Here is a 27,935-nt window from a genome sequence, read left to right on the forward strand (position 1 = left end):
TCCATAAGCACCTCTCAACTGTGGGTTTCTCGAGGTTTCAATGACTACCGGACAGCACACTGAAAAAGGCCTTTGCATAGCTATGCTCTGTCCATTTCTTACACCTTGTGGGTCTATACAAACCTCCCTGGCAAAACAGCTCCAATTGGAGGAGTTGTGTGAAATCCGCTCAGCAACAGAAAGAAGGAAGCTCTGTATAAGGGATCTATAGTGGCATGTTTCCCGTTAACTTTATGAAAACTCTTGGTGAGGTCATAGAATGGCAAGCGGGTGGTTATGTCATTCCTCAGCTTCTTGCGATAAAGATGTAGTGAGCAAAGACTTATTTACAACTTCCACAACTGAGTTGGAATGCTTGCTCAACTTGTGAGGAGCATGCATAACCGATTTCATGAATGGCAGCTGTGCACAATTTCTGATGGCTTCACAGTGTGCATCTGTAAGACTATGAAAGAGTTTTTTATGTTTATTTTTGGCAGTGACACCAAACTCTGCTTTTGACTGTTACAGGAGCCTCAAAGCCTTAATTTATCACTTGTGAGGAAAAGGACATCAGCCTTGAAGGTGGATTCAAGAGATGAAACATTGAGGCACACCAGCATTAACCCCCAGTACTGCCAAATTGTGCAGAAGTCTAGCAACCCTTTGAAGGAACACAGTGCTTGGTGTCAAACCATTTTCCATTGTGTAAGCTTCAGCACATACCATCTGGGTTTACAAACGAGTTAGTGGGAGCTAGAGCCCTTAAATAAACCTCCACTTTAGAAACTGTAGAATTCCCTTCATCCACATCCCCACTGGCACATATGGAACTTGCGACTTACATTGTCGTGACTCAGCATGACTCCCTTTGGCTGTCCTGTAGTTCCTGATGTATAGATGAGTGTACAGCACTGGTTGGCTTTTTGTGTAGCAATGACCTCATCAAGCTTGCTGTCCGGATAATCCTTTGCAAGATTCATGAACTCCGACCACTGCAATCCAAGAAAAACAGCTCTGTAAGTATATTAAATCCTAGAGCCGAGTTCAGATGAATATAAGCCTAACAAAAATGAATGTGTCCTTGTGTAATGCAACTGGTGCTATGTACAGTGCTCTGATACCTGATTCGGGTCAAGTTCGTGCTATATAAAACTCTGTAAAATAAGTACTTTTAACATGCTTACAACTTTAACACAAGTACCCATGGACATACCAGTCGGACAATAAATCATAATCAAACAAGGTGAATGTCTGAAAGATATCAATGCTGGATAACTATAGTTCTAATTAAGGTACCTTTATCTTCTCTGCCATCAGTTCTTTCATAGAATCGCATGTCCCCCTGCTCCAGGCTTGTAATTCCTGGGATTCTCAGACTCCTAACAGGGAACACTCAGACCATTTTAACTCTGTGAAAGGTGCAAACGCTGGAGAGCCACTAACTAGTTGGTAGCTTTTTAAATCTGGCTTGACAGCACAGCGGTCTGTATATCTATTGTTAAACCAAGCAACCAATAGCAGCTTGTGCGAAAGTAGTTAGTATCATTAATGCAGTTCCTGTTTTTACAATTACAGTGAATATGTTAAAACTAAAAAGTACACTGAATCATCACACATTATAGTATGTATCTCACAGATGTATTGTTTCTGGAAATCCATTTTTTTTTTAAAGTAGAAGCTTTTCTTTAATGTGTCAGCCGTTAAAATAAAACAAGACCCACTGCCTTTGCTTGTTTACTTTCACCCCCCCATGCAACGATAACTTTAAGAACTATGGCTCAACACTGACTTTTAAACAGGTATATGATGTTGTGATGACACAACTAGAGTAGAGATATATAAAAGCAAGGTGCTGTCGCAATAGTTGAAATGCACTATAGGAAGTCGACTGTCTGAGATGGACAGATGGATCCTAGAGACATACCATCTAACAATGAAGGTTACTTTTTTTTACTGAGCAGTTCATCCAGCTTAACCACTGCTGGAGGGCTACAGAGAATATATTGCATGCGTGAAATACAAGAGACGAAGAATAGCAGAAAGTGGCACGCTTTGAGATTGCAGACATGTTCAAATTCGACAGATAAAGGATGGACAGAGAACTGAGGTCTGGCTTGGAAAAGACAAGCAGGTAAATATTCATTTTATACATACTGTGTAAAGGTTTGGTCTTTTCTCCTTCAGCTCGTCTTTGTATTGTATGATTGCTTTAAGGTGAGGAAGTTTGTCCTGAATCTGTAAAACATACAACGGTCATTAAAGAAGAACTCCGGTGATTGGTTTGCAGCTTTACTATTAATGGCAAAGCAGAATGCATTCTAGAAAACCAAAATGTAATATTCTAATTATTATAGTTATAGCTGTTATTATTAGAAGGCATGTTTAAAGGGGTGGAAAGGCAATTGTTCAACACAAAATTCCAATTAGGAGTAGCAGGGTGCTGGGGCAGATTCACCGCACTGCCAATTCACATGCAACTTATCTGTAATCGTGAAGTAAATCTACCCAGTACCATGTAATTAAGAGTTAAACCCATTGGAATGGCGCACTCCAGAGCGAGACTGAATTTTAAGGCCGTTAAACTATGAAGAATTCCCAATTCAGTGTGATTTAATTCATACATTCACTACATGCTGTGTGCTCTGTTTACGGTGGGGGATAATAAAGGAAGGTGAAACATTTTTCTAGCAAAAGGAAGTATTTTATGCTTCACCCATTTAAAAAACACGAAGGAGACCTGGCTGCTGCTGCAGCCATAGTCTCAAGCGATTTTACAACTGGTTTTACCAGCAAAAAATATTCCCTTGAGGTTCTTCCTCATCCAGAAAGAAAACAGGTGCGGAAAACCCCAATAATGGGATGGAATTAAATTAATGCATGTGTTAATTTATTTAAGCCGGACTCCTAAGGACCCTACCCAGTTGGTTAGCTATGGGGCAAAGAAAATGGTTCCCTTCTGGAATTTTGTTGTCAGTTTCTAAAAAATAATGCAGTGGTCCAGGGAACCACTGCATGTTCCAACTGATGTTTTCTAAAACAGAAAACTTTTTTTTAAAGCAGCACTGCTTCCTTTAAAGAGCACAGGCTTTTTTTCTCCCCAAAAACGTTTTTTTATTTTGAAATGCAATCATATGAATGGTGGACTGCAGCTACTTGAAGGCCACCATCCCTTGAATATAGTCAGTTAAAGGTGTTGCAGATAGCGAGCCGCCTAATGTTACTCTCCAACTCTTCCTGTGATTCAGTATTTTGTGAACCAACCTACTAGCACTAGTCGCTCGCAAAACACTATTCCATGCACAATGGTGGTGCACAATTTGCCAACACTTTTTATAAATTGAATAATCGTACACAAGGCACGAGGCTTAAGGATAAAAAAAAAGTTGTTAAAATGGACTTATGTTTCCTTTGTCTAGGAAGATTCTCATAGCTCACTCACATCTAACTTGAGTAACAATTGTTCTCTTGGGGCTATGATCATTGGGAAAAAGTCAGCCAGCTGCACTGTGATTTAAACTGAAATCTGACACCACTTTCGGAAGGAAGGGGAAGACGAGTTCACAATGCCAACTTTACCTTGTGAAAAAGTTGAAAACTGTTCTATAAAACAAAAGCCTGTAATTTGCTAAGAATTCTAGTTGACGTTATAACAATTTCTACAAAATTAATTTTAACTCTGCTGTGCTCCATAGTTGAACTACTGTATAAACAATTGGCAAAAACTATTACCAGTTACGAGCAGGCTCTCAGGTGAATTTACAGAGAGAAACAAATAAGTTTGTGAAGGATTTTTTCTGAAGGAGTACTTATTGATGAATGCACTTTAGCTAAAGAAATACAGAATTTCTGAAATTGCAGGATAAAGAAGCTATGCCCTTACCATCGTGAAGCATCACATTCTTTCTAGATACACTAAATACAGAAAGGCATAAGGGCACATTTTCGATCTGACGAAGAGATATTTGCTTCTTTCAATATCTGCCTACACTCTGGTCACTGGTTCAAGAAACTATTAAGCAGGCCTTACTATGAGGGCAACGGAGTTAAAACGATTTCAGACCCAGATGGACTTCTTTGTGGAACATGTTGGTCTGGTCTTTTAATTGAAAAACGGTGAAGTTCATGGATTTTGAAAAACTGATGGGGGCAAGTCGGGTCGTTATGAGGTAGCGACCCACACAACTGACCTAAGGTCAGTCAAGCATAGCGTGAACGACTTGCTGTAATCCAGCTTGAGACATCTCTCTGTAGGTATTCACATATAAACTGGTCGAGCGTTGTGAGGGGGCTGTCATCTGATTTGCAGGAGGGTTGGTGTCGGAGGCTTTTTTGTCTGGTGGTTTTAATGGTGGGAATGATGTGCGAAGACAGTGTGGGCGGTTTGTTACTGTTTGGCGGGTGTCCTGTGTGTGCATGTGCTTGCCCTTTTGTAAGGAAAAGCCCTTCTTTATTATCCCTATGCAGAGTTGAAATGTAGCTTGTGGGCAGTCACTCTTAAACATATTTAAGTTTGAGGTACGGGCTCTGTAGCGCAACAAGGTCTTAAGTAATGCATTTCTGTTTTACATGAATGGAGCGCGATGTGAAGCAAAGGTTCCCATAATCCACCACCTTGCACTGTGCATCCCTTGCTGTATTTGATCCTGCAACACATCTTGGTGCAAAAGCGGCACGCTGAATCTTTGTTAAGCAGTTTGATGCTTCCCAAAAGATGAGCCATTTAAAAGAACGTTCCCTCACAAGTCCCTTTTCCAGCCCATTAGTGTTATTGGGAGTTAGTCGAGTTTATCTAAAAGTTACACTAATTGATTTTACCTGTAAGATTTTCTGTAGCTGTTTGTGATTCTCTACCACTAAGATGTTAGCTTCACAGTTCTCTGCTACATACTGGCAAGCTTCAGGCGAATTTGTGGTATAGATTCCAACCGCAAAACCACTGTATACAAAAAAATATAAATTTAAATCCTTACACAAGTCAGGGGAGATTTAAAAACGCAATGAACACAGGAGGATGACGATTCTACAGCCATAATTGCCCGCTTTATGTGAAACTGTTGAAACAGTGACAGTAATTAAAATCAACATTGCAGTTTAAAGCTGGTGCAATAGCTGGGTCAGTTAAGTGCCTTCTGCCAGATTAATGACGTTTTGATTTATTTCTAAAGTACCAACACCATCCAGCAATACTGACTCAAGTGTTTGCTGAAAACTCTTATGGAAGAGATCTGGAGATCATAGCCAAGTGCATGATTTCAATTTAGATTTCATTTGAAGGATTGTACCAAAAATGCTTTAGGTCAAGTCATTTGGTTACAAAGGCTGCATTAAATTATAATGAAAGAATTTGCAAGACACAAACCCCTGTTAAAATGTGGTAACAGTGTGGCATTTACTGTTGTAACTAGATGTTCTTTAATATGATATGGTGGATCAAGGCCATCCAGAGCATGAAATATTACAGCGTCCAGACTAATTAGATACCTGCGGAAACAGATGTCTTACCCTGCTAGGATGGATCCAATATCAGCAATGAACCACTCTGCGGAGTTAAATCCCAGAATACCGACTCCATGGTAACGCTCCAGCCCCAGCTGTAAACAGAAACACCGTACTTTAGATTAATCGTGAGGGGTTGAGAAGCTATCCAATAACATACAGATACTTTCTAAGCCATCTGTCTGCTAATTACAGATCAACCCTGTAAGAATATTTTATAAGGTGTAAATAATTCAGTCAGTAGATTTAAAAGAAATATGATCAACATCAGGCCAAGTGCAGGAAGCCCCACCCACACCACATCAGTGAATTTCCTTAGTCTCCATGGTGTTTGGTAGGAGCATAACTTACTAGGTTTTGAATTGCAGCACACGTGTGCGGGATGTAATTATACTCCTAACCTTTCACACAGATGGACCCAGCTAGATTTGTGCATCCAATTTTTTCTGGCGACCGGCACTGGGGTATCTATTTACAGATTGGAGGGAGGCGAAACGCCACACTGTACATTTTCCCTGCCTGAACTGGTGACTGCGACCCAAGTCCTGGAATGTCCCCTTTGGCTTTAGGCCACAGCAGACAACCCAGTACTCTCATCTCCGAATACTCAGGACACACCAGTGCTAAGGACCTAAAAGAGGGAAGAGCACACAGGAATTTGCACAGGATTGACGGTACAACAGGCCTCTCTGTAGGATGCTTCGAGGAGTGGGACAGCAGCACGGTCGAAGCACTTCTGTCTTTCTAGGGTCTGTTGCTCCTCCTCAACTTTGTAACAAAATCATTACATAGGGGAAAAGGTAGAAAAACTAAATATCGCTTGCAATCCTAGTTCTCCATCAACAGAATCTTTCTTCACCAGTTCTGATACGATGTGTAAATGTTTGCGAACGCTGGCCAATCCTTAAACAGAAGTTGCAGAGCAAGTGCATGCACATTTTTGCACTTACCATAAAAGTTTGAAAACATTACGAACTAAACCATTCAAACTTATTTCAACTGCCGTCCATACTCTGGTGAGCCAAACTGTTGCAACTACCATGTACACGTTCATGACAAGTTATGTTGGGTTCAAAAATCTATACTACTTCACTGTTTGCAAACATCAAAGTCAGATAGAGAAAACGTACACTCTGGAGACCCAAATGTGTTAATTACTACATTACTTACTGGAATAATACAATCATCAAATGTATACAGCAAAACACCTGGAAACTTTGGAGGACAACACCGTGGCTTCTGCTATAACTAGACTAACTTTCTAATAACATGGGTGCTGGCAAGTTTCTAGTGTGGAATTTCACTTGAGGGTCAACATGAGCACAGCATATTAAATCACACTGCAATCGAGGTTTGGTACCCTGCAACATCTCAAAGGTGTAAGAGTTCTATTCTCCTGCATAGTTTGTCCACTCGGCCATGACTTTTCTTGTTTTTGCTCCTTCTGGTTCAGACTATCTTACGGTTTCATCTTTGTTATTTGGCTGTTGTTGTTTGTCCTCCAGCTTACTGCTGCTGTTTGAAGACTCTCTACTCTTTGGCTTTGTAGGCATCTTTCCCTAATCAATGTATGGCCTAATCATGGTTTACGCTGTCTTTGGGAAGATGAAGAGATTCACCCTGATACTGAAAGGTGTTTGGCTACATAAATATACACTGTTTGCAGAAGGCTGTGATTCTCAGTCACTCCATGTCTCAACTGATGCTTGCCGGTGGCTTCTCGCACACCAAGGGAAAGTCAGCTGAATTTTGGAAAGACTTTGTGGAGTCAGGCTGACTTTCTGGAAAACTCTACAATGACCCTAGATAAGGAAATTACTCATTTTCATAAGCTAGAAATCTGTAGCTTTAAATGAACAGTTTTTGCTTTTCTCCTTGATAGCTACCTGGAAATGAACACATTATTGCCATGGTAGGTTGAGAAGAAGCATACTTCTGGGTGTGGTAAAAAAAAGCATTTAAAGATGTAGCGGTTACAGCATCTTTTCACCTCTTTTCTAACATCTCATGCTTTAAATGGGGGGGGGGGGCACCTTTTTGGCATCAAACTGTAAATCTGACTTTGACAGCTTGGTGCAGGGAAGACATGGAAAACTACACTTATCTGCTCATATAAATTGACTCTTTGATGGACATATCTGTTACATAAACCAGATCTCACTAATGTGATGTTGACAATGTCTGCCTCCCTATCCTCATTAAGCTAGAAACACATTTCCTCTACCCATATTAAGTAATTTTTTCTAGATTCTATTACTTTTGTACATCATAAGCAGTCATTACAACTGCTACCTACACTTACCTGTAAAGTAAATTTAAAGTGCAAGCAAAGGGTTCAGATAAGACTTTTTACCCGCTTTCACAGAGTTTAGCATCATTAACCGAAACAGAAGACAGATGAGGAGCTGACCCTCTTCCCAAGAACCGTAGTAATCGGTGCAGACTGAACGGGAAAATTCCTTCCTCACCTCAAACTGTTTATCTATGTGGGTCTTAGTTATTGCGTCTAAGGTTTGTGAAGGGTATCGCTAAGAAAGCGGCCTAGAACAGATCGCAAAGGATTGATTTTTAAGGGGTTTACATAATAAATGAAGACTGTCATGACACAGAAGGTGTCAGCCTAGTGGAAAAACGAGTTTTAATGGCTGAAGGTAAGGAATCTGATTATCTAAACTGTAGGATAGGGTGTTTCCATAATCTTGGGTACTGAAGCAGCAGATCAGGAGACAATTAACTGGTATCAGCAACCCAGCGCGAGATACTCTTGGCCGCAGAACTGTGGAATTTAACCAAACACTATGAAGCTTGTCAGGTTTTTGCTTCAGTACTCTGATCAAACCCAGGATGCTCTAGGTGGGTATGATGGAGTTCTGAAGGAACAGCTATCCTTTGCTAAACAATTCAAAGTACCAACAGGTCCTGCTACCTCATACTGAACTCTGCATCAAATAGCCCTTACAACAGTGTGTAAACATCTGTCCTGCAATGAAACACTAGCTCGCCTTCAGGACCTGATGCTTCTTGGACATCAAGAAATAGTGTTTTGTAACCGGAGCTGAACTCCCAGAGAAGAAAATCCAACAATCCAAACATTGTCGGGTGCCCAAACCTGAGATGCAGTCCCATTAAATCAGCTGCTGAGAACTTCAAGCATGAAATTTACTATAAAATTTATCTTGGAAATGGCATATAAGGCAGAGGGAAATCATTGCTTTAATGTAGAATCAAATATGAGAAACCAATAAAAACAATACAACTTCCAGCAGGGGAGCAAGGGGAAAAAATACAGTTCTGGTAAATATGTGAAGCGCCAGAGAAGCAGCCAATTTCTGCATCTTTGCAAATATGGAGAAACCGGAGAATAGTGAGAGTAGTCGACATCATATGCATGACTAAGTTTTGTGCCGGTGTAATACCGTTGGGGGGGGGGGGGGGGGGGGGTGAAGGTATGGATCACAATTCTTGTATCAATACAGAAGGTACTGGCAATTCTCAATTCTTTGAGAAGGAGGAGGAGCAGAATAATGTGCCAGTCAACACTACCTGGTTTACAATTTATTCAACTGTATTGTATTTTCATATTTTTTTTTCTTAGAGACCCAGAATGACATAGTCGCTTGACTTAAATTACCTTTAAAAATCCTTTAGCAGCATTTCGGCATTCCTGGTAGTACTGCTTATAAGTCAGCTTGCTCCACTGATCACCCTTTTTTGAGGCAAGAGCAAAATAATCACCATATTTTTTAACAGATTCCTGGAACAACTGGTGAATAGTGATTGGGAACAGACTGGCAGTTTCAGATTCTTCTATCTTAAGCTTCACTTCGCCATCACGCCTGGTTGTCCATAGGCGATTCTCAACATTTGGGAGACGGGTCACAACCCCTTCTGAGAACGTTAAAAGAAGAAAAAGAGAATAAGTGGATTTAAGAGTACAAAACTCCCAGGCTACACTGGTGAATGTTACGTCCTTCTCTTGATCTAATGCTAGCATCTCATTTTAAGGCAGTAGGACAACACCACTCTGCATTTACTGGGCATTCATATTTAAAGCCTGGAAACGTACATTAACAGAAGAATTTCATGACATTTTTGCACGTAAACATGTTTTCCGATGTGGTCAAAGTCAATTCTCATACAGTCTTAAAAGGGGACACCCTCCAGAGCAGGGAGGATGCCTTCTATAAAAGGCTACTTTCCATCCCTTGTACCTGCTCAAATTATAAATGTCACACTCAAATGGGCTGTTTCTTTCCGATATAATTTGTTTAGCACCAATCACATTCCGGCATTCTATATTGAGAAGAGAGTCAGTTACATTAAAACACGCTATCCTGAGTGATGGTCTAAAACTGGATCAATGTCCGAAAACTTAGATGGTTACATTATGTCAAAAACACTTAGAGAGCATTGGGCTTCTCCGAACTTTGAGAACCTACCTAGTTGTAACCAGATTTCTAAAGCCAAACTGAAAGGGGCCTTTTGCCTAAAGCCCGCTCGGGACAGAAGAGACACAAACTGGGCGAAAGGCTCAGTAAAGCTCTATAAATTGTCTCCTCCTATGCAGGCTGTTAATTATTCATATTTAGCGCATATCCCAAATCTACAACATCGTTTTATCTTAGTAAGATTCTGAATAAATAATATCCCCCTGATTTTGGGTTATCGGGGTAATATGTACGCACTAGCAGAACGGACCATATGTCCGTGTGATGGCTTATCTTCACAAACAGATCTACAATTTATCTTTTTCTGTAAATTCTACAAAGAGCCAAGAAAAAGATTTAATCTACCTCGTGTTCGGAAATACAATTTCAGTCAATGTAGGGTAGCTCTATATTTTATCCAAATGCTTGGGGACGCATTTGTGTGTAATTCTCTAGCCTCCTTCTGTGGTCAGCTTTAAGGCGAAGGATCGGTTTATGGACCTTTAGATAGTGGTTAAATGTAGCTTTTTTTTATCACTTTTTATATTGTACATATATATTATTGTGAGGGCATTTTATCTTTCTCTTTTACTGTATTAATGCATTTTCAAGACGGTGTGTCGATTTTGAAATATTTTTTAATATGTGATGAAATGGTTTCTATATATGTACTTTATATGCAAAAGAAATATTGCGAAGTAAAGGAATATTGTTTGAGACAAACATACATGTCAGTTGGTTTGAAAGCACTTACTTCGTTAGGGTAAGACCCAAAAGTAAAAGCACGTATTCCACCATTAATAAAAAAAGAAACCCCAGAGAAAGACTTCAGAGTTTGTATGATTGTGTACCTTTAGAGCGGTTTCCCTTTTGGTCTGCTCACAGTTACAGATAAATCAACACTGTATATAGGACTCTACACAATATGCAAGATTCTGGGAAGCATGGGAGGAATCCGGGTGGGAGAGGGCGGTGTGTAGTGAGGGCTTTAAGTCATTTAGGAGCTCAGTTTGGAGGAAAAGCAGTGTAGACTGGTCTTGAGCAGGTGTGATGATGAGGTAGTTTTGGTTCAGAAGGGAATGTGCTGCAGCAGAATGGTCCCAGCAATCTGGACCCAGTGCATCCTTGCAAAGGAGGGACAAGGAGGTTTAGATTGGCAAATTAGGGTTTCCATAGGATGTAGCAGCATAAAGGTTTGGGAATGGTATGAGAGGATGTCAACTTCTACTCAGTGGCGGCTAGCAGGGTACGGAGGAGGGGTGTATAACAAAAAAATACTTACCTTTTAATTGGCCACCATTTCTTCGTCGCGTTGCCGTTCTTCTTGGTTAGGCCCGAACCATGAAGCACCCAGCCTCCCCATAGCCAGTCATAGCGCTACACGACAGCGTGGTGATTGGCCTGAGCGCTGTGGTTCGCCTCTCAGATGGGGACAGAGAGTATGTGCATGTTCCCCACCAGGCTGTGCATTACATCTTGGTGGGGATGAAGCAAAGAGTGCATGATTGTCTGGCTGGCCCGAGATGGCCGGCCAAGTAGTCATGCATACTTGGTGTGCAAAACACTCCTCCCCCTGTGACCCCAGGCCCACCGCCCCCTAACCCAGCCCATAGCAAAAAAAAATAAAATGATAATATCAAGGTTATTATCATTGTATTTGCATTTATTTTTCTGCTCTGCGAGCAGTCTGGCGTCGCTCTTCCGCCTTTGCGTAGGAGCTGCCCCTGCTTCTACTACTTTGAAGACTATAGCCTGAAGTTTGAACTGAGCTCAATAGTTGACGAAGTTAAAGAGTCAGCAGTAAAATATTTATTACATTTTATAACAACCAATTTGATGTTTTTGGAAGAGTGCCATTAATGAGAGGGAAATTAAAAGCAGTGTCGCAGTTCAGATATCTGGAGGTGAGGGCTGGAGGTCTGATTGTTTAAGGGGTGAAAGTATCAAATGATGCTGATGGGTTAGCTGATTCGAATAAGGTTAGCTGGAAAACTGGGAGAGTGTAAGTCTAACCGAGAAGAAAGAATACAGAGAAGAAGTTGAAGGAGATGGATGGAAGGGCAGAAAAGAGCATGGCTATGCAACATCTGACTGTAGAGATTTCTGTGGATAAAGAGGCAAGGTCAGCAATAGAAAGGTCAGTAGATAAAGGCATAGCGTAGATGGAAGGGTTAGAGGTTCATGCTCAGTCATGGAAGGAGTCAAGGAGATTCTGGACTTGCGAAGATTTAGTGGCTTCTAGTGCTAGTGTTATGGGACAGGTAGTATGTCTATGTTTAAAGATGCTGGTAGTCCAGGAAGGAGCTTTGTGCGTTTGTGTCTTTTGCAACCACATAAGGGGAATCAAGCTGAAAGAATGAGAAGATAGGGGGCAAGGTGTTAATGATGGAATAACACCAATTGAAAAGTGACACTGAACTAGTTGTAAGAAGTGGAATCTAGGGCAGGGTCTGATTTGTATGATGTGTAACCTATAAAATCGCTCCAATACCCTAGACCGCAGGATTTTTCAGTTGATCTTGCATTCACAAACAACCACTGAAAGACATGATCACATTAGAAAACCTTGTTTATGCTTCATGTTATGGTGTAGGAAATCCGACATCCCTAAAGCGACGCAAGTAAAACTATTCTTTTCTTTCCTAGAATTTCTTTTTAAAACATTTCCTTGTTAACTCTTCTGTTTGCAAATAAAATAGTGCTGTTGGTGAGTCGTTCTCTTGTTCTAAACATGCAGCCCCCTGGTATTTTGAGTTTGTTCATTAACAGAAGGAATGCCAGCATTGGCAATCCTTCTGGAACTTCTGATAAGTAATCTTTTTTGTACATCCTTGTGAACACTGTGTGCTTAATTATTTGTGGCTTCAGTGTCCTAGAAGTGAAGTGGGAGATGGCTTGCTGATTATTAACAGGGAAGACTGTCCTCTCTGATACCCATTAACTGGAACATAGGAACCATTAGCTTTCCACCACATCAATTCCCACTAGGACACCATAAGCAACTCTTTTGCCTCCATTATTGCGCTCAAAAATATTTAAACTGGAAAAAAGATGGTGTCCTATAGAGGAAATTTTTTTAAATATATACATTTGTTTCAGTTCACTTTTTGGAGGACGATTCCGCTAATAGAGTATTCATTTTTACGTCTTACGTCGCACTGAAGCATTTGTTTTTGCTGCGCATTTTCACTGTCTCAATTTGCAAAGGATTTAATTAATCAGCAATGTTTGCCAATCCTCTTTCCAATGAAAGTAAGGTTGTGGTCCGTTTCACATCTGCAGCCTACTCAATAAGCTTAAACAATATGCACTTTACAATAAACTGCTCGAACACACATACCAGTTTTATTTTCTGGTTGAGGCTCTTCTTCATGGGGCGAAGTGGTTTCATGCAAGTTTAGGATTACTTCTCTCTCTGTTTCTTCACTGGCCTCACAACCATCTTCTGCAGTAAATCTATTGGAAAACAGAGGCAATAATGGAGAAATAGTCAATAATGCTGAAATGTGTAAAATAAACAAAGACATGACTAACCTTCATCAATGATATCCCTGGGCCTAACAGTTGATGTATGAAATAAAACATTACTTTACCAAATAATCTGTATTCTGGCAAGTTTAAAACGGTTAGCCCCAGAGCAAGGGGCCACACAATAGGTCTTTCCTCTCATCTGTCCCAGTCTTCCATTTCGCAGCTAAATCAACATCGGAGTTCTGTAGCCTACAGGCTTATCAATAGTCTGGCTGATTCAGGCAAAACCGCTGACAGTTTTTTTTTTTTTTTACTTATGGAAGGGGCGATACATTTTGTATATATCCGTTCTACCCAGCTCTCATGTTTCCAGGTGGGCATTCCATGGTGTGATTCTGGAGATCTGCAGCCTTTTCCTGCCGCGTGAAGCTTAGGACTTGGATGACCTGTACCATCTTTGACCCAAACCTCTGTCCTGCATACTACAGGAAACACTGCGGAAAGCGGATCTAGTGGTGTGAGCTTGAATGTTGCCAAATTGTGTGTAGCGCCGCTTTTGGGATGGAGGAAAGGTGTCAAGCCACTTAAAAAAGTGCTGGTTACATCATTATCATTAAATTACAAGTCCATTCTTGAATAAAATATTGGAGGAGATGGTCTGCTCCGAGACAGAAAGGTGGGGAGACTAGGTTTTTCAGCGTGACTTATGAAAAACAGTTGTGCACTGAGTCTGCAAAAACATTAAGAGTGAATAATCGGTTCATGATCATTCAGACGATTGTAAGCGAGTTGTCAGACAAGATGACTAAAGCCATCAATGTAAAACAATGGATGTAATTGTATAGAAGTTGATAAAGTCTTTGATAACATTAGGCACAAAAGACTTGCAGAACATGGTGAACTTCCTTGGAGGCTCAATTATACGCTGGCAAAAACCTAAGCAGGTGGGAGTGTGATTCTGAGAAAAATTATGTGGAATGGGTGTTTCCCATGGACCGGTTCCACAATGTAGTCCATTCAATACGATTCTGTCACAATATGGGCAGGTTAGATGCCACCATTTACAGAGAATACAAAACTCTCTGTAGTGGTGACAAAAATATTCTCACTAATGTCCTTCTTAGGGTGTTGTGACAAAAAAGGTAGGTGTCTTTACAGAAGAAAGAAATGTCCTTGAATCAAGTCACGCTTTCACTGTTGCAGGTACCTTTCTGGATTTACAAATGCAAGTTCTTTCAATTTTGCTGACAAATATAAGACTGCCTGGGTCATACAAGGCAATTACTAGTCTGACTTAAAAATATCAAAATGTAGCCAAAAAGTAGAAACTGTTTCTCTGTCTTTGTCAATCTGGAAAAAGAGCCTTGGTCACGACTCGCAGAACTGCTTGGCACCCAATAACATAGATCTACCCATTAGGCACGCCTTGAGACGGATAGTAACAGCACAGAGGCTCTCGTAAAAGGAACCTCAGCCAAATGATGCAAAAACAGCGTTATTTCTCCAAGCCTATGCTGGCCACAGAGATGCCACTGGGAATTTGGAAGAAAGCTAGAACAGCATCTGCTATCTTGCAAACGTTCACCGTGTAATGCCCAACCCATAGAGAAGATGCCATTTCCAATGTGTCTCACTATCCACAGATCTAGGATATTTGCTGGTGCTGGGAGAGGGTGGGACGAGAATCATCTTTTTCAGTGTTTATTCCAGTGCCCACTAACGCCTGAGAAGGGTGGATGTTTTGCAAATGAATGCCGTAGAAAGGGTGAACAGGAATTTCACTTTACTTGCACGTGTATGAACAAAACAAATTAGAAAGAAGACAATGCAAGAGATTTCAACCACAGTGCTCATCCTACGCCCTTAATTTTAACAACTCCTTCAAGCGCCCACAGAATCTTCAGCTTTACTACTTACATTTCAATTACTATCATTCCCCTTTGTATGTCCTTGGCATGTTTGACTTCATTAAATGTTTTGTCTATCAATTATCCTGGAAGTTGCATTAGCACGTGTCCTACGTGTTCCTATGAGAACACATAAATTAATAATTCTCCAGTCGCCCCTTCAGTCTCATATTGTGATGACTAGTCCAACAAGCGCTATTCCGATGAAACATGCTTGCTTGCTGTTTGTACAATGAATGTTAAACATATTTTTATCACAATGAACAGAAATCCACTACCTTCCACCTAAAGCATGTTGACATTTTTCAGCCACTGTTCACAGCGTGCGCCTCAAACCATGCATCATTTTGGAAGTACATCTCTTGGATATCATTCTTTCCACAGGTACGTGTTCCCAAGTTGGATACGAGACACTATAACAGGCTTGCAGAGAGGCAAAAGAGACTTTTATGGAGGGTTATCTGGCTCTGGGCTGGGGATTGTAATAGTGGACCTCCCATTCGGAGTTCACCCAAGGAATTTGCAGCCCAAGTTCATCTTTTTTTTAAACTATTTTTTGCCCTGAACCCTGGCGTCAATCTCTTTGATCCCTCGTCCACCTCTTTAAACCACAACAATTGACAAGAAGTCTGTGGTACAAGCCCTACATGGACTTGCACAATCAGCAAAAAGGCAAATCTCATTTATTGGATGCACTCTATGCTGCCCTATGACTGCATTCAAGGTCTGGGGGAATCGCCAGTGGCATAACGCAAAATGATGGGCCCCTCCTGCAGAATGTGATGAGGGGCACAGAGTCTCCCATATCTCACAGATCTTCGTGGCACAGGTGTGAATGGGGCTCTGTTAAGGGCTGGGCCCCCGTGCCACAGGGGCATTTTTTAACGCCACTGGGCATTGCAGCATTGGCTAGCACGCCGAGACACAGCTTTCCTGCAGACCTCTGTGCAACAACCACTTCTTTATGCATGTGCTGCAGTTCTTATAGCAGAAAAACTAAGTAGGGGGAACTTACTAGTAGTGTGCACTGTTCCTATTGGAAAAGAGACCCTTCTCCAACACTTTTTATACAAATTCTAATGAATCGATAATGATTTACAATTATGTGAACTTTCACATTCTGTTTTTTTATTTTACTTCATACTTTTGTTATTTAACCATTTTTACAAAGAAAACATCATTGATATAAATCTTTTTGTGTATAGAAATAAAAGGTGTATGAAAACAAACATAAGTTTATGCTTTCAAATTGAATCAGTTGCAAACCAACTATAATGTCAACTCATATTCTTGTAAGTGAAAAAACCATAATCCATGATAACTTATAGTTGAGTTGACTCAATTTTCTGAAGACATGGTGCCCAATGCATTTCGGGACCTGAAGGTACCCTTCTTCAGGGGAAAAATCCTCGGCAACTCTATGTGGCTTGTGGAGTGGATTCCTATGCTCAAGTATGAAAGACTTAACTCTCCTAGAAGCGAGATGACTGCGTGGCTAAAACGTTGTGAATCTTACGGGTACAAATAAGCTTCTGGCATTTGCCCTTTGTATATTTAAAATTGATCAATCGCCGGACCATATAGCTCAGTCGTAAAAAGCTGCGTCTGTCTCCCTAGTGTAGCTGACGGAGTCCACGGTTTCGGTGAATAGAAAGCAAACGTGCACCCTGACTTTTGTGACTGCGGGATAACGAATCTCCGTAATATATGGTAAATGGCCCATAAGATTTATCCGTAATGTAGAACGCGTGCTGCATGCGATTTCAATGATCAATGATTTTGAATACTCAACCGACATCGGAGCTCCGCGTATTACTCGATCACGAAGTGGACAGCGGCATGCAATTCTTGTGAAATCGCACGCAGCACTCGTTCTACATTACGGATAAATCTTATGGGCCATTTACCATATATTACAGAGATTTGTTATACCGCAGTCACAAAAGTCTGGGTGCACGTTTGCTTTCTATTCACCGAAACCGTAGACTCCGTCAGCTACACTAGGAAGACATATTTAACAACAAGGGGTGGTGATGGACAGAGTTTCTGAATTAAGCAGAATACTCTCACCCAGTCAAGAGATCAGGGCTAGATCCAACACCGTTTTTTAGCTCACTGCACCATCCCAGCTCAGAACCTGGCTATATGCAAATTAGTCTGTTCCTGTCCCAGTGCATGATGGGAACAGGGCAAACCAAACTACCAAGCCAATTCTTACACTGGGAAGGAAACAAGCTTCCGGGGACCGGTTTCTGGCATTTCAGCTGTCGTCGGCCCAGCTTGCTTGAATCCTGATGGTGCAATGAGCAAGGGACTCACATCTGAGTATACCCTTCCACTATAGGTGTGGCAGGGTATACTCAGACATGAGTCCCTTTCTCACTGCACCATCAGGATTCAAGTAAGCCGGGCCGAAGACGGCTGAAATGCCAGAAACCGGTCCCCGGTAGCTTGTCTCCTTTCTGGTGAAGAATTGGCTTGGTAGTTTAGTCTGCCCTGTTCCCATGATGCACTGGGCCAGGGACAGACTGATTTGCATATAGTCAGGTTCTGAGCTGGGATGGTGCAGTGAGATAAATAACGGTGATTGATCAAGCCCTGATCTTTGGACTGGGTAAGAGTGGTCTGCTTAATTCAGACACTCTGTTCATCACCACCCCCTTTTCTGAATCACACTAGGGAGACAGACGCAGCTTTTTACAACTGAGCTATATGGTCCGGCGATTGATCAATTTTAAATATACAAAGGGTAAATGCCAGAAGCTTATTTGTACCCGTAAGATTCACGACGTTTTAGCCACGCAGTCATCTCGCTTCTAGGAGAGTTAAGTCTTTCATACTTGAGCATAGGAATCCACTCCACAAGCCACATAGAGTTGCCAAGGATATTTCCCCTGAAGAAGGGTACCTTCAGGTCCCGAAATGCATTGGGCACCATGTCTTCAGAAAATGGAGTCAACTCAACTATAAGTTATCATAGATTATGGTTTTTTCACTTACAAGAATATGAGTTGACATTATAGTTGGTTTGCAATGGATTCAATTTGAAAGCATAAACTTATGTTTGTTTTCATACACCTTTATTTCTATACACAAAAAGATTTATATCAATTATGTTTTCTTTGTAAAAATGGTTAAATAACAAAAGTATGAAGTAAAATAAAAAAACAGAATGTGAAAGTTCACATAATTGTAAATCATTATCGATTCATTAGAATTTGTATAAAAAGTGTTGGAGAAGGGTCTCTTTTCCAATAGGAACAGTGCACACTACTAGTAGGTTCCCCCTACTTAGTTTTTCTGTTTAGTCAAAGTTTGTGTAAGCCAAACACAACAACGTAGTGTAGCACCCTTGGATTAAATTAGATTTGTGTTTATAGTTTACGAGTGCTCCTCAATTCTCCACTTTCGCAGTTCTTATAGCACCAGCATATCACAGTAACACACGTTGGAGGGGCAGCTGGAACTAAATGGACCAATTTATTTTTCACAGTTCGATACGCCCTCCACATTTTCGTTGCAATTATTTTCTTTTCAATGTAATCTTCAAACTGCAAACCAACAAACTTCAGCTTCTAATGCTTTACGGTGGAGTAGGCGGTCCTTCCTAGACCTCTATGCTATGCTTCAAACCTTTACGAACACTTATTCTGTTTAACTAAATCTACAATTAAAATACCTCGATCAAAATGATGTTTTTGACACTTGTATGTTCCACTTGTATGTATGCTTCTCTGCATGTAAACTACCTGCTAAGATAAAGAGAAGGTCACACTTCTATTAGAGATCAGTGGTAGCCTAAAAGCTGCCTATTTGTGAAGGAGGTTTTAATTGATACGAAACAGGATCCAGATATGGATGAAAATCCTTACATGGACTGCCTCCACTATATTATACCTACGGTGAAGTAAAACAGCCAGCTGATTCTCCTGCAGCGTAAAAACATCAACAGAAGGTCAGTTCCTGCACTACTTACGGATTGTGCGCACATCACCTCCCAAAGCTCAGTCTGACTCTACCTATATGCCTTCCATTACTGTGGGGGAAAGACTCCTACCTCGCTGAAGAGTCCTCCCAAATTTCATCGATGCACACATCCGTCAGTGTTCTGGCGGGAGACTCCAACGAAGACCTCTCCATGGAAGGTGGGTGTGCAACTAATGTCGACATATCTACCTCAGCCTCCAATGATACTGCAAAAAAGGAAAAGCAAGGGATGGAAGTTAGTCAGGTGGGGGGGGGGGGGGGTGGAACCATTTAATTGCAGTTGTTTTTAAAAAACTGATTCCACTCAAGACACAAAAATGCAACCTTTTCTTGAAATACTTTTATGCAAATACTCAAACTTACAATAAATATGAGATGTTCTTAAAAGAGTACAATGCCTTATTTTTTATTTATTCAGAGGACAGGTTGTGATTATTGCTCAACTAGGCACAAAGACGGTGCCCCGCTGCACACCAGGTTCCATACATGACTCACAGGAGCAAAGCAATAATACGGGTTTAACATGTTTCACTGCGCCTTTCATCAACCATTAATCACAGAGGCGTGTCAGATGCGGATAACATTGCAACAATATAACATGGTGGCAATGAACATCTCAACATAGACTTAGCCAGAACCAAAAATCATACAATGCATTGCCAAATGTGGCATTTTCACTCTGTAATTCATAATTTGGGCACTACATCCGCTAATGGAGCTACCATCATGCATTCTAGAATTCAACATTATACATAAAGGGGGTCATGCACCATAAAACTGATTCGCATAAAAAAAATATAAATAAAAATAAGGCATAATTTATACATATTTTAATGTTCTTCTAAGTGCATTATAGGGAATATATATGTATATATTTTTAGTGCTAGAAGTTGTGGTTGTTTTGTTCAACAACGTTATTTTTTCTAGATCAAACCCCCACTATAAAAAGTAATCAAATTAAAACATAAATCAGTTAAAGGCTTTCCGATCCTTAAATGCGCACATAAAATGGGATAGATAGTCAGATGGGTGTAAACATGCATCCTTACAGTGCACTCCCGCTGTGTGCTCCTCTGCAGCCCGCAGCAGCATGTGCACAGCAGTCTGACAGCACAGCTACTAAGGGTCTGGTGAGGAGCCGGTGATGTCAGCGCTTCCTGCCTTGGCATTGGCTTGGCCCGTCAGCCCACAGGACCATCTCCCTTATATGGGAGCTCGCCTGTCATCGGCCGCTGCTTCCTGTTTGCGGCCCACAAGCCTATGGCAGCCGCTGCCTGGATCCCACCGCGGACACGCCCCGCCCACGGCAGCTGGGAAGCGCTCCCAGCCGGAGAGGTTACTGCCGGGCACGCGAGCCCCGGGCTATGGAACAGACCGATCTACATACGATCTTTGGATCGGCTCCATGGAACTACAGATAGATCTACATACGATCTTTGGATCGGCTCCATGGAACAGATAGATCTACATACGATCTTTCGATCGGCTCCATGGAATAGATAGATCTACATACGATCTTTGGATCGGCTCCATGGAACAGATAGATCTACATACGATCTACGGATCGTCTCCACTCAGGAGAGATCGGCACACATCCTCACCCCTCGCCGATCCCGGATACAGCTGTCACTGTCAGTTTCACGAGGTCGGATGAGATCAGGCGTTACCATAGCATCTGACCGTCACTCAGACGTCTCTATGCACAATGATGCGGCAGCGGCGCCCGTGCGTCCTGCATAGGGATCTCTTGGGTTCCTATTGTACAGTAATCAACTGCATGGCGCCTTTCGTAGCCTTTGTAGGACCTAAGCACTTTAGCTGCTCCATAGGTACCCTTTACATAGCGCTTCATTGCATCAGCAGGTCCTCGAAGTGCTCTAACATTCTTCGGGTTCCTGAGTCCCAGGGGTGAATGAGGGCAGTGGGAGTTCGCTCTATATGCCACGTAGCTGCGTGCACTCAGGCCGGATCCAAGTCATGTTCTCAGGATATCCACGAGATACATTCTATACAATAAATCTGAATGAGAGGGAGTGGTTATCCAGAAAAGATGACATGAATCCAGTCCATCCCTGACGGTATAGGAGAGAAGATATTAACTAGTGTTTGTTGTCGATTTTCCGGATTGAATGGGGAGGCATGTTGAGTAGTGTCGGGGTGGGTGGGGGAGGAGCAGACCAAAGTCTGCTGTCTCCCACCCACTGCTTTACTCCCCACTTCTTCTGCACACACACACCAGTTCATTCTCAGGCATCCGGTCAGCTTCCCCTAGTCTGTCGAAATCCAAGGCGCCCTTCTCGACAGCAACATCCGAAATATCTTTCCCATTGGCTCTGTGACCAAGGAATTCGTCCGTGAGTTTAGATATATGAAATAAGTATTTCACTACCATCCCTTCCTAAAATAAAGTACCATAGAATCCTCATAACTCCTCCATCCGGACCAAGGAAATGCTCTCAACGCCAGGCTTTCTGCAGAACAGATGCTTGGTTTCGAAACATTCAAAAAACACTTTCCCCTCCTCAGTCTGGCCCAAGATCAATTTCAAAGTGAACCGGGAAAACCCCTTCTAAGTTGCTGTGCATTGATCATTGGATGTTCATCAGCTCAACAATCCTTCAATCTAAATCCACAGGGAGCAAGCAGCAAGAGGGAATTTGCAGTCAGCTTCTTTGTTATGTTATGGGGCATTTATAGTGTGCACTGTCACCGGGTATCTCTAGATCACAGAAAGAAAAGAGCACCTAGTATTGAAAAAATGGAAACGGTCATGCTTTGAGTCCTTTCAAAATCCAATGAGAGACCTCGAAGGGGAGTTGAAAAGGTAGAGAATTCAACAACATATGAAGACTTTAGGAGAAGCGCTGGCTGCCTGCTTTGCTCTTCCGTACTCTGAGGACCTTCCGGAAGTTTCCCCCAGAAGAGGGAAGAGTTATCTTTTGGGGCACATCATTATAAAGTGCCTTGTGCACCGGGAATAGTACCTTAAACACATTTTCTGTAACTACAGGGTGAAACAGTAGACGGAACCTGCTTGAACAGCGTAAACTAGGATTTACCCATCACGCCGAGACTTTCGTTTGAAAACCCCAGTTATGGGGTGGCACCCAATTGTAAGAGTCCAGCCGAAGTTCTAAACCGCTATTGACTATAAATGCATCTGTCTTCACGTTGTTCATTTTCAACTTATTGCTGTTTGGCCAGTTACAAACAAAACACATGTTCTGATGGGGTGTGGCATGATTGTATTACATACCTCGTATTCCAATCACATATTAATCTTGCTTTTTCTACCAGCTGGAAATTGTTTAACTTCTTCCTCTTCTCTAGTATGAATGCCCACGCTACAGAAAGCCACTCAGGTCAAAAGACCTGCCATTTTGTGCTGCATGTGCTATAAACTACACGATGTGGGAAAACACTGTGTGCCACAAGTCTGAAATCAAAGTGAAAACAAGACTTGGGCCACATTTCTTTACTACTGGACAATGAATAGTAAATGGATTCATGCTACCCAAGAAAGCTCCTCGCATCCAATAAAGTGCTCACTCAGTACAATACATTTATTATTTGTCTAGGCTCTAATTAACAGTATCGAAAATGTTCTACATAAAGGGGAAAATGCCTATTTTGCGCCCAATGCAATCAGGGCAACATAAATGACATTACAATACAATATATGAGTTACCAGGCCCTTTTCAGAGAGTGCAGCCTAGTTACGCATCCTCAGATTTTCACCTTCAAATTTTAGGTATCTAAATAGCAGTAGGTTAACAATTGACTGTCAAAATGATGAGGCGCACCACAAAAAGTTCAAGATTTACACTTATTAAAGTATGCATTTTCAACCAAGTGTAAAGCATTGTCAAATATTAAGGACAATATAAAAAAATTGATCTTCAGTGGCATGCAATAATAAATTACATGTGGCAAATTGTTTTCTCCAACCCCACTGGATATCTGGAAACTGGTGAATGGTCACAAACTTCAAACACATTAGCAACATATTGGAATTACAACAACTATTGCATCAAGGTCTCGCATACAGGGATTACAAAACAAAGTAAACACGCTGGCCCTTATCTGACCTAGACAGTTTATAGCAATAGTACACAGACTGGTATTGAATGTATTGGGACATCTATTTTGCAATACTTTCTGTGCAATCAAGTCAAACACTAACAGAAACACACGTTTAGGGAACTCTTTATGTAGAGCAAATGTGAGTAAAACAAGGGTCAAACCTTACGTAAATATCAGGATTAGGCCCGTGGGTTTTACGCAAGGTAACAATAGTTGAAGATAAGGTTGTACACATTCCTATAAGTAAAAGAGAAAGGTACACATCACTTATGACTGCAATCATTAAGTGAAGGCCTGGAGTACTGAAGAGGTGTCTTTCTCCTTCGCTTTTCCCTGATTTAGAACCTTGCAAGATTATGTCTCATACATGTCTATAACTCTGCTCATCTCCTCCTGCCATCAACGATGAAGAATAGCCATGCATTACAGTAGGTCCTTTACAGAAGTGTTTCATGGTGCAATTCCTTCACTATCACCACACATCCTGACATGGCCTCATAATCCACAGAACCAAATTCACCACGACAAGATCCAAGCTTCTTAGCCTCCAGGCAGGGCACCACACAGTTCCTACATCGGTGAGGCTTAAACCACACCTTTCTCTCGTCTACTGGAGCTTCAAATTTGTCTACCCATCAGACAAGATAACAGAACTATGAGGCCACACAAGTGCCAGAGCCAAAGTCAATCTCTATTGACAATTTCATGTCAATAAGAGCCAGAAAGCTTTGTTAAGAGTTGTATTTTGTGGCAGGAATCACAGAAGGTGGATGGTATTGATAACTAACATAACATGTCAACAAGAGTCAGAAAGCCTTGTTCACTGTTGTGTATTGAGGAAGGAATCACCAAAGGCGAGTGGGATCAAAAACGGCAGAGTGTTGACTTCCACAGTACGAGAAACAGACTGCTACCACAGTGCAGAGATTGTTACTTCCTTGCTTAGACTAAAGATGGCCAGCTCAAAACTGGCAGAATTCCGCCACAAAGAGTTTAGATTCCATTCAAATTTTAAGTGCTCTGATACGGAGAGCTTTGATGAACTCTTAAGCCACCTCAAGTAGCATCAAACGTATGCCATTTAGATTATTTTCTAAGGTGTGGAGGAAGAAAGGAGTGGGTGGCTGGACCTCCAAAAGAACATTCTGCTCCATGAACAAAGTGGCCTCTAAAAGAGAGGCCTAGTGCTCTGAAGGATATCGTTTATGTGGCCTTCAAATCAGAAGGTCCCAAGAGGTCTGTATATATATCTGTAACTACTAAAGAAAAAAAAATATAACAGTGTCTGGCAAACTATATTATCAGACTCCTGGTGGGCCGCCAAGGAGAAGGCAAAGATTTCCCATCTGAAATCCCACTTTCAGTGTAGAAACAAGATGATCCTGAGATTTTGGAAAGATAGGATTCATAAGAAACTCCTCACAAAGCACAATAGCCACTTCAAAACTTCCAGGGGCTCACTTAAGAAAAAGATCCTTGTTAGCAACATTTTAAGTGGGGATGGGTGCAGGCCTGAAGCACTTATTTAGTTACTTTGGTGCTAAAGTGACTGGGTACTCCAGCACAAAGTATTTTTTTTCCAGCAATGGCATAGATATGGCTTGTGTGTGAAAATTGTCTCCTTACACGGTACATGGGCCTGAATTCCTCCTTCATTTGGGTGGGCAATCACGAAATTGAAAATTAGACAGCCAAAGGGTGTGATAGAGCCATCCATCTCGATTACTAGGCCATGAGATTTGGATAAAACAAAGACTCTTCTTCCGTTTGTTATTTTCAACAGCGTCATTACATATTTTCAACACAGGACCATTGCTTCCTCCATCATTAAGGAATATGTCAAAGGAGAAGCTGGAGCCTGAAACTCTAAAGCGGCCTTCAGATTGTACGTCTACCTTCAATGCTTAGATACACCTCTCTTTAGACCTCCTGAATGTGGCCAGTGCAGGTCTGTTGGAGTGTCCTTCAAACAATCATATCTCATCCTTCACTAACCGCATCGGCTTACATTTTGGGTCTGAAGGTTGTGAAAGTACACAATCCATCTGAAAGAACTATGTACGTTATCTTAAACAACCAATTGTTTTTTACATGACTGTGAAGATTGCTAGACAAGTACGATGTGTGTTAATGTTCAGGGGTGCTTGGCTATGTTACGAGTGCTGGAAAGTACAGTTCTGAATCACCCACCCCACCCCAAGAAATGATGTAAGTATTTCTGTGATTTTTTAAAAGTTATTTTCAGTTAGATGTATATGACAAATTGTTTTGTTTCCCTTACGATTTAGACGAAAGGAGTCGTCAGAGTTAAAAAAAAAAAAAAAAAAAAAGAATCCGAAAGCTAAAGAGTGATCGCAGGTTGTTAGTCCGTGAAAACGATCAGGTGTCATTTCATCAACTGACTGTGAAACCCTCTCCCAAAGCACAGTTTCACTCACTGGTTGTACACTTAGCTCGGGGACTCTCTGTGCATTTGTCTTTTTGACATACATCACCGGGGTTAAATGTGACAAATGTTATTCCATGATTAAAGGGACTTTTGCAAGCTTCACTGAAAGCCTAGAACGTTACTTACTACATTTACAGCGCAGTCGTACTACATAAGAGTACTCCTTTAGGTAAAAGGACCTATACTGCTCCATGGTCTTTAGCAGGGTCGGATTGGGATCACAATTCGGCCCGGGCACTGACGAAAAAAGTGGCCCACATTCATGAGGCGTGGCCCATATTTAAGGGGCGTGGCCCACATTCAAGGGGCGTGCCCTTTCATGAAACACCATTTGCACAGACAAGGAATGAAAGTGGGAGGATACTGTTCTTGCACACGACACAGGGCCAAGGTGACAATGGCCTACATGCTGAGCAACTAAAAAAAACATTAAGGCTCCTTTCTGTCACAAAATTATTTGAGCCCTCCAGCACAGGAGCACCTGAAAAGCAGCAAAGCCCCTGCTATTACGAACCAACTTAGCCCTCCCCAGACCTTCAGCTCAGGAGCACATGAACAGAGGTAAGGCCCCTGCAATTAGTAAATTAATCAACCCTCCAGGCCTTGGGAAAATGTCCTGGCAGGGGAGCACAAAACACAGCTTTCTGGGTCATCCATGGTAGCCAGGTAGCCAGGGGGGAGGCTGAGGTGAAGCTGGTGCCTGAGTTCCAAACTCGTTTAAAAATCTCTTGGCTTTGACCATAAGTCAGTCCATCAATTCTGAATTCGGTTTAACAAGAATTCCATCGAAGTTAGCAGAGGTGTTTAGCTGTGGGCAACTGGTGTCAATCTACTTATAGTACCCAACCTTAACAGTACGTGCTCAGGGGTGTAGCTTGGTTAGTAAGATTGATGGTGGGAGAAGGGAGACGGGTATCAGATTTTCCAACAATCACGCTGGCCTATAATGTTAAAATACATTATAGGACAAGCAAGACACATGAGAGGTATTGGAAAGGGAGAGGAATGCAGACTTATTTTTTTCCCCCTAAATCACCTCATCTCTTCGCACTCCTGTTTGGACGGACAGCGCTGGGAAGCCAGTCTCAGGAAGCTATGCGCTATACAAGACAGGTGCATGATGTGCTGGCAACAGACCGTACTCTGTGCCAGCTATCCACCTTTGGAACACTTTCCCTCGTTCACTCCACTTTATTAAACTGCTTCCACCCTTCAGGACAGCATTAAAACACCAGCTGTTTACCCTCCAAGTTGCCCGGAGTTAATTTGGTTCTGCCACCCAGCTGTTATCAGCGCCAGGAAACCTTTTTAGGTAAAGTGTGCTATATAAGATGATAAATAAATATATAAAATATAGGTCATAGTTTGGTTTGAAACCTGCACTTAACAGTACAATGAAACTGCAAGTCATAGACTCCAACACGCAGCAGTCTTAGACCCATGTCTGGCTGCAGGTATGACATTGGTCAACTGGCCCCAGGTAGGGTTACACCTCACAGTGTGTTGGAAAGACGCCATGTTCCCAGATCTGGGCTTTCAATTGACAACACTGTGCTCTTTCGAGTTTTAATCTTGCTTAGTTTCCATTGAACCTATTATCCTGCTATGCTAGCTGGCAGCCCAATACACACTTGTCATTTGCACAGAGGCGTACATCTGCACACAGGGCAACTGACACCAACGGTGGTCATATCATACAGACAAACACCGAGGCACGTGGCACGACACAGTATGGCACAACTGCGGGAGGCCCACAGCATGCATGCTCCGTCATCTCACTCCGCCACACATACAATTTGCTACCTACAGCATCCTAACCCCAAAGCAACAACTCACGTGTCGACAGTGATGAGCCATGCGTTTACACTGTCCAGTTGTGTGTTACACTGTCCTAAAAACTGGGCCCTCCTACGCTGTCTTGCAAGGCCCTCCCCTCTTTGCTCTCGCTCAAGTTGTAGAAACAAGGTTCTAATTACACGCTTGTGCCTACAACATACTCTCCACCCTACATTCGCCTATATTCATGTACACACGCAGAAGAACCCGCTGTAAGCATAATAGACATTTGACTCTACTGGTGGGTTTTTGTTATAAGTTTCAGGAGTGCAGCCCTGCGCCGCTACTCATGGGACA

The 27,935-nt window shown here is 41.8% G+C and overlaps 1 protein-coding gene across 2 annotated transcripts in view; it reads right to left on the minus strand.

The window, feature by feature from the left end:
* Nucleotides 1–27,935, minus strand: part of ACSBG2 (acyl-CoA synthetase bubblegum family member 2) — a 91,451-nt gene that overhangs the window by 49,960 nt on the left and 13,556 nt on the right. Inside the window, exons 1-8 of one of the 2 annotated variants that reach the window (XM_086947225.1) lie at nucleotides 20,320–20,532; nucleotides 19,341–19,476; nucleotides 13,246–13,361; nucleotides 9,110–9,366; nucleotides 5,485–5,573; nucleotides 4,798–4,918; nucleotides 2,137–2,217; nucleotides 825–974 (exon numbers count right to left, since the gene is read on the minus strand). In XM_086947225.1, coding sequence (XP_086803351.1) covers nucleotides 825–974; nucleotides 2,137–2,217; nucleotides 4,798–4,918; nucleotides 5,485–5,573; nucleotides 9,110–9,366; nucleotides 13,246–13,361; nucleotides 19,341–19,476; nucleotides 20,320–20,362 — 993 coding nt within the window. In that variant the 5' untranslated portion in view covers nucleotides 20,363–20,532. Of the gene's footprint in view, nucleotides 1–824; nucleotides 975–2,136; nucleotides 2,218–4,797; nucleotides 4,919–5,484; nucleotides 5,574–9,109; nucleotides 9,367–13,245; nucleotides 13,362–19,340; nucleotides 19,477–20,319; nucleotides 20,533–27,935 lie in introns of those variants that run through there. The other variant, XM_086947226.1, reaches the window with a different exon arrangement.

The sequence above is a fragment of the Lissotriton vulgaris genome, chromosome 12 (genome assembly GCF_964263255.1).
Source record: "Lissotriton vulgaris chromosome 12, aLisVul1.2, whole genome shotgun sequence".
Lineage (NCBI taxonomy): Eukaryota > Metazoa > Chordata > Amphibia > Caudata > Salamandridae > Lissotriton > Lissotriton vulgaris.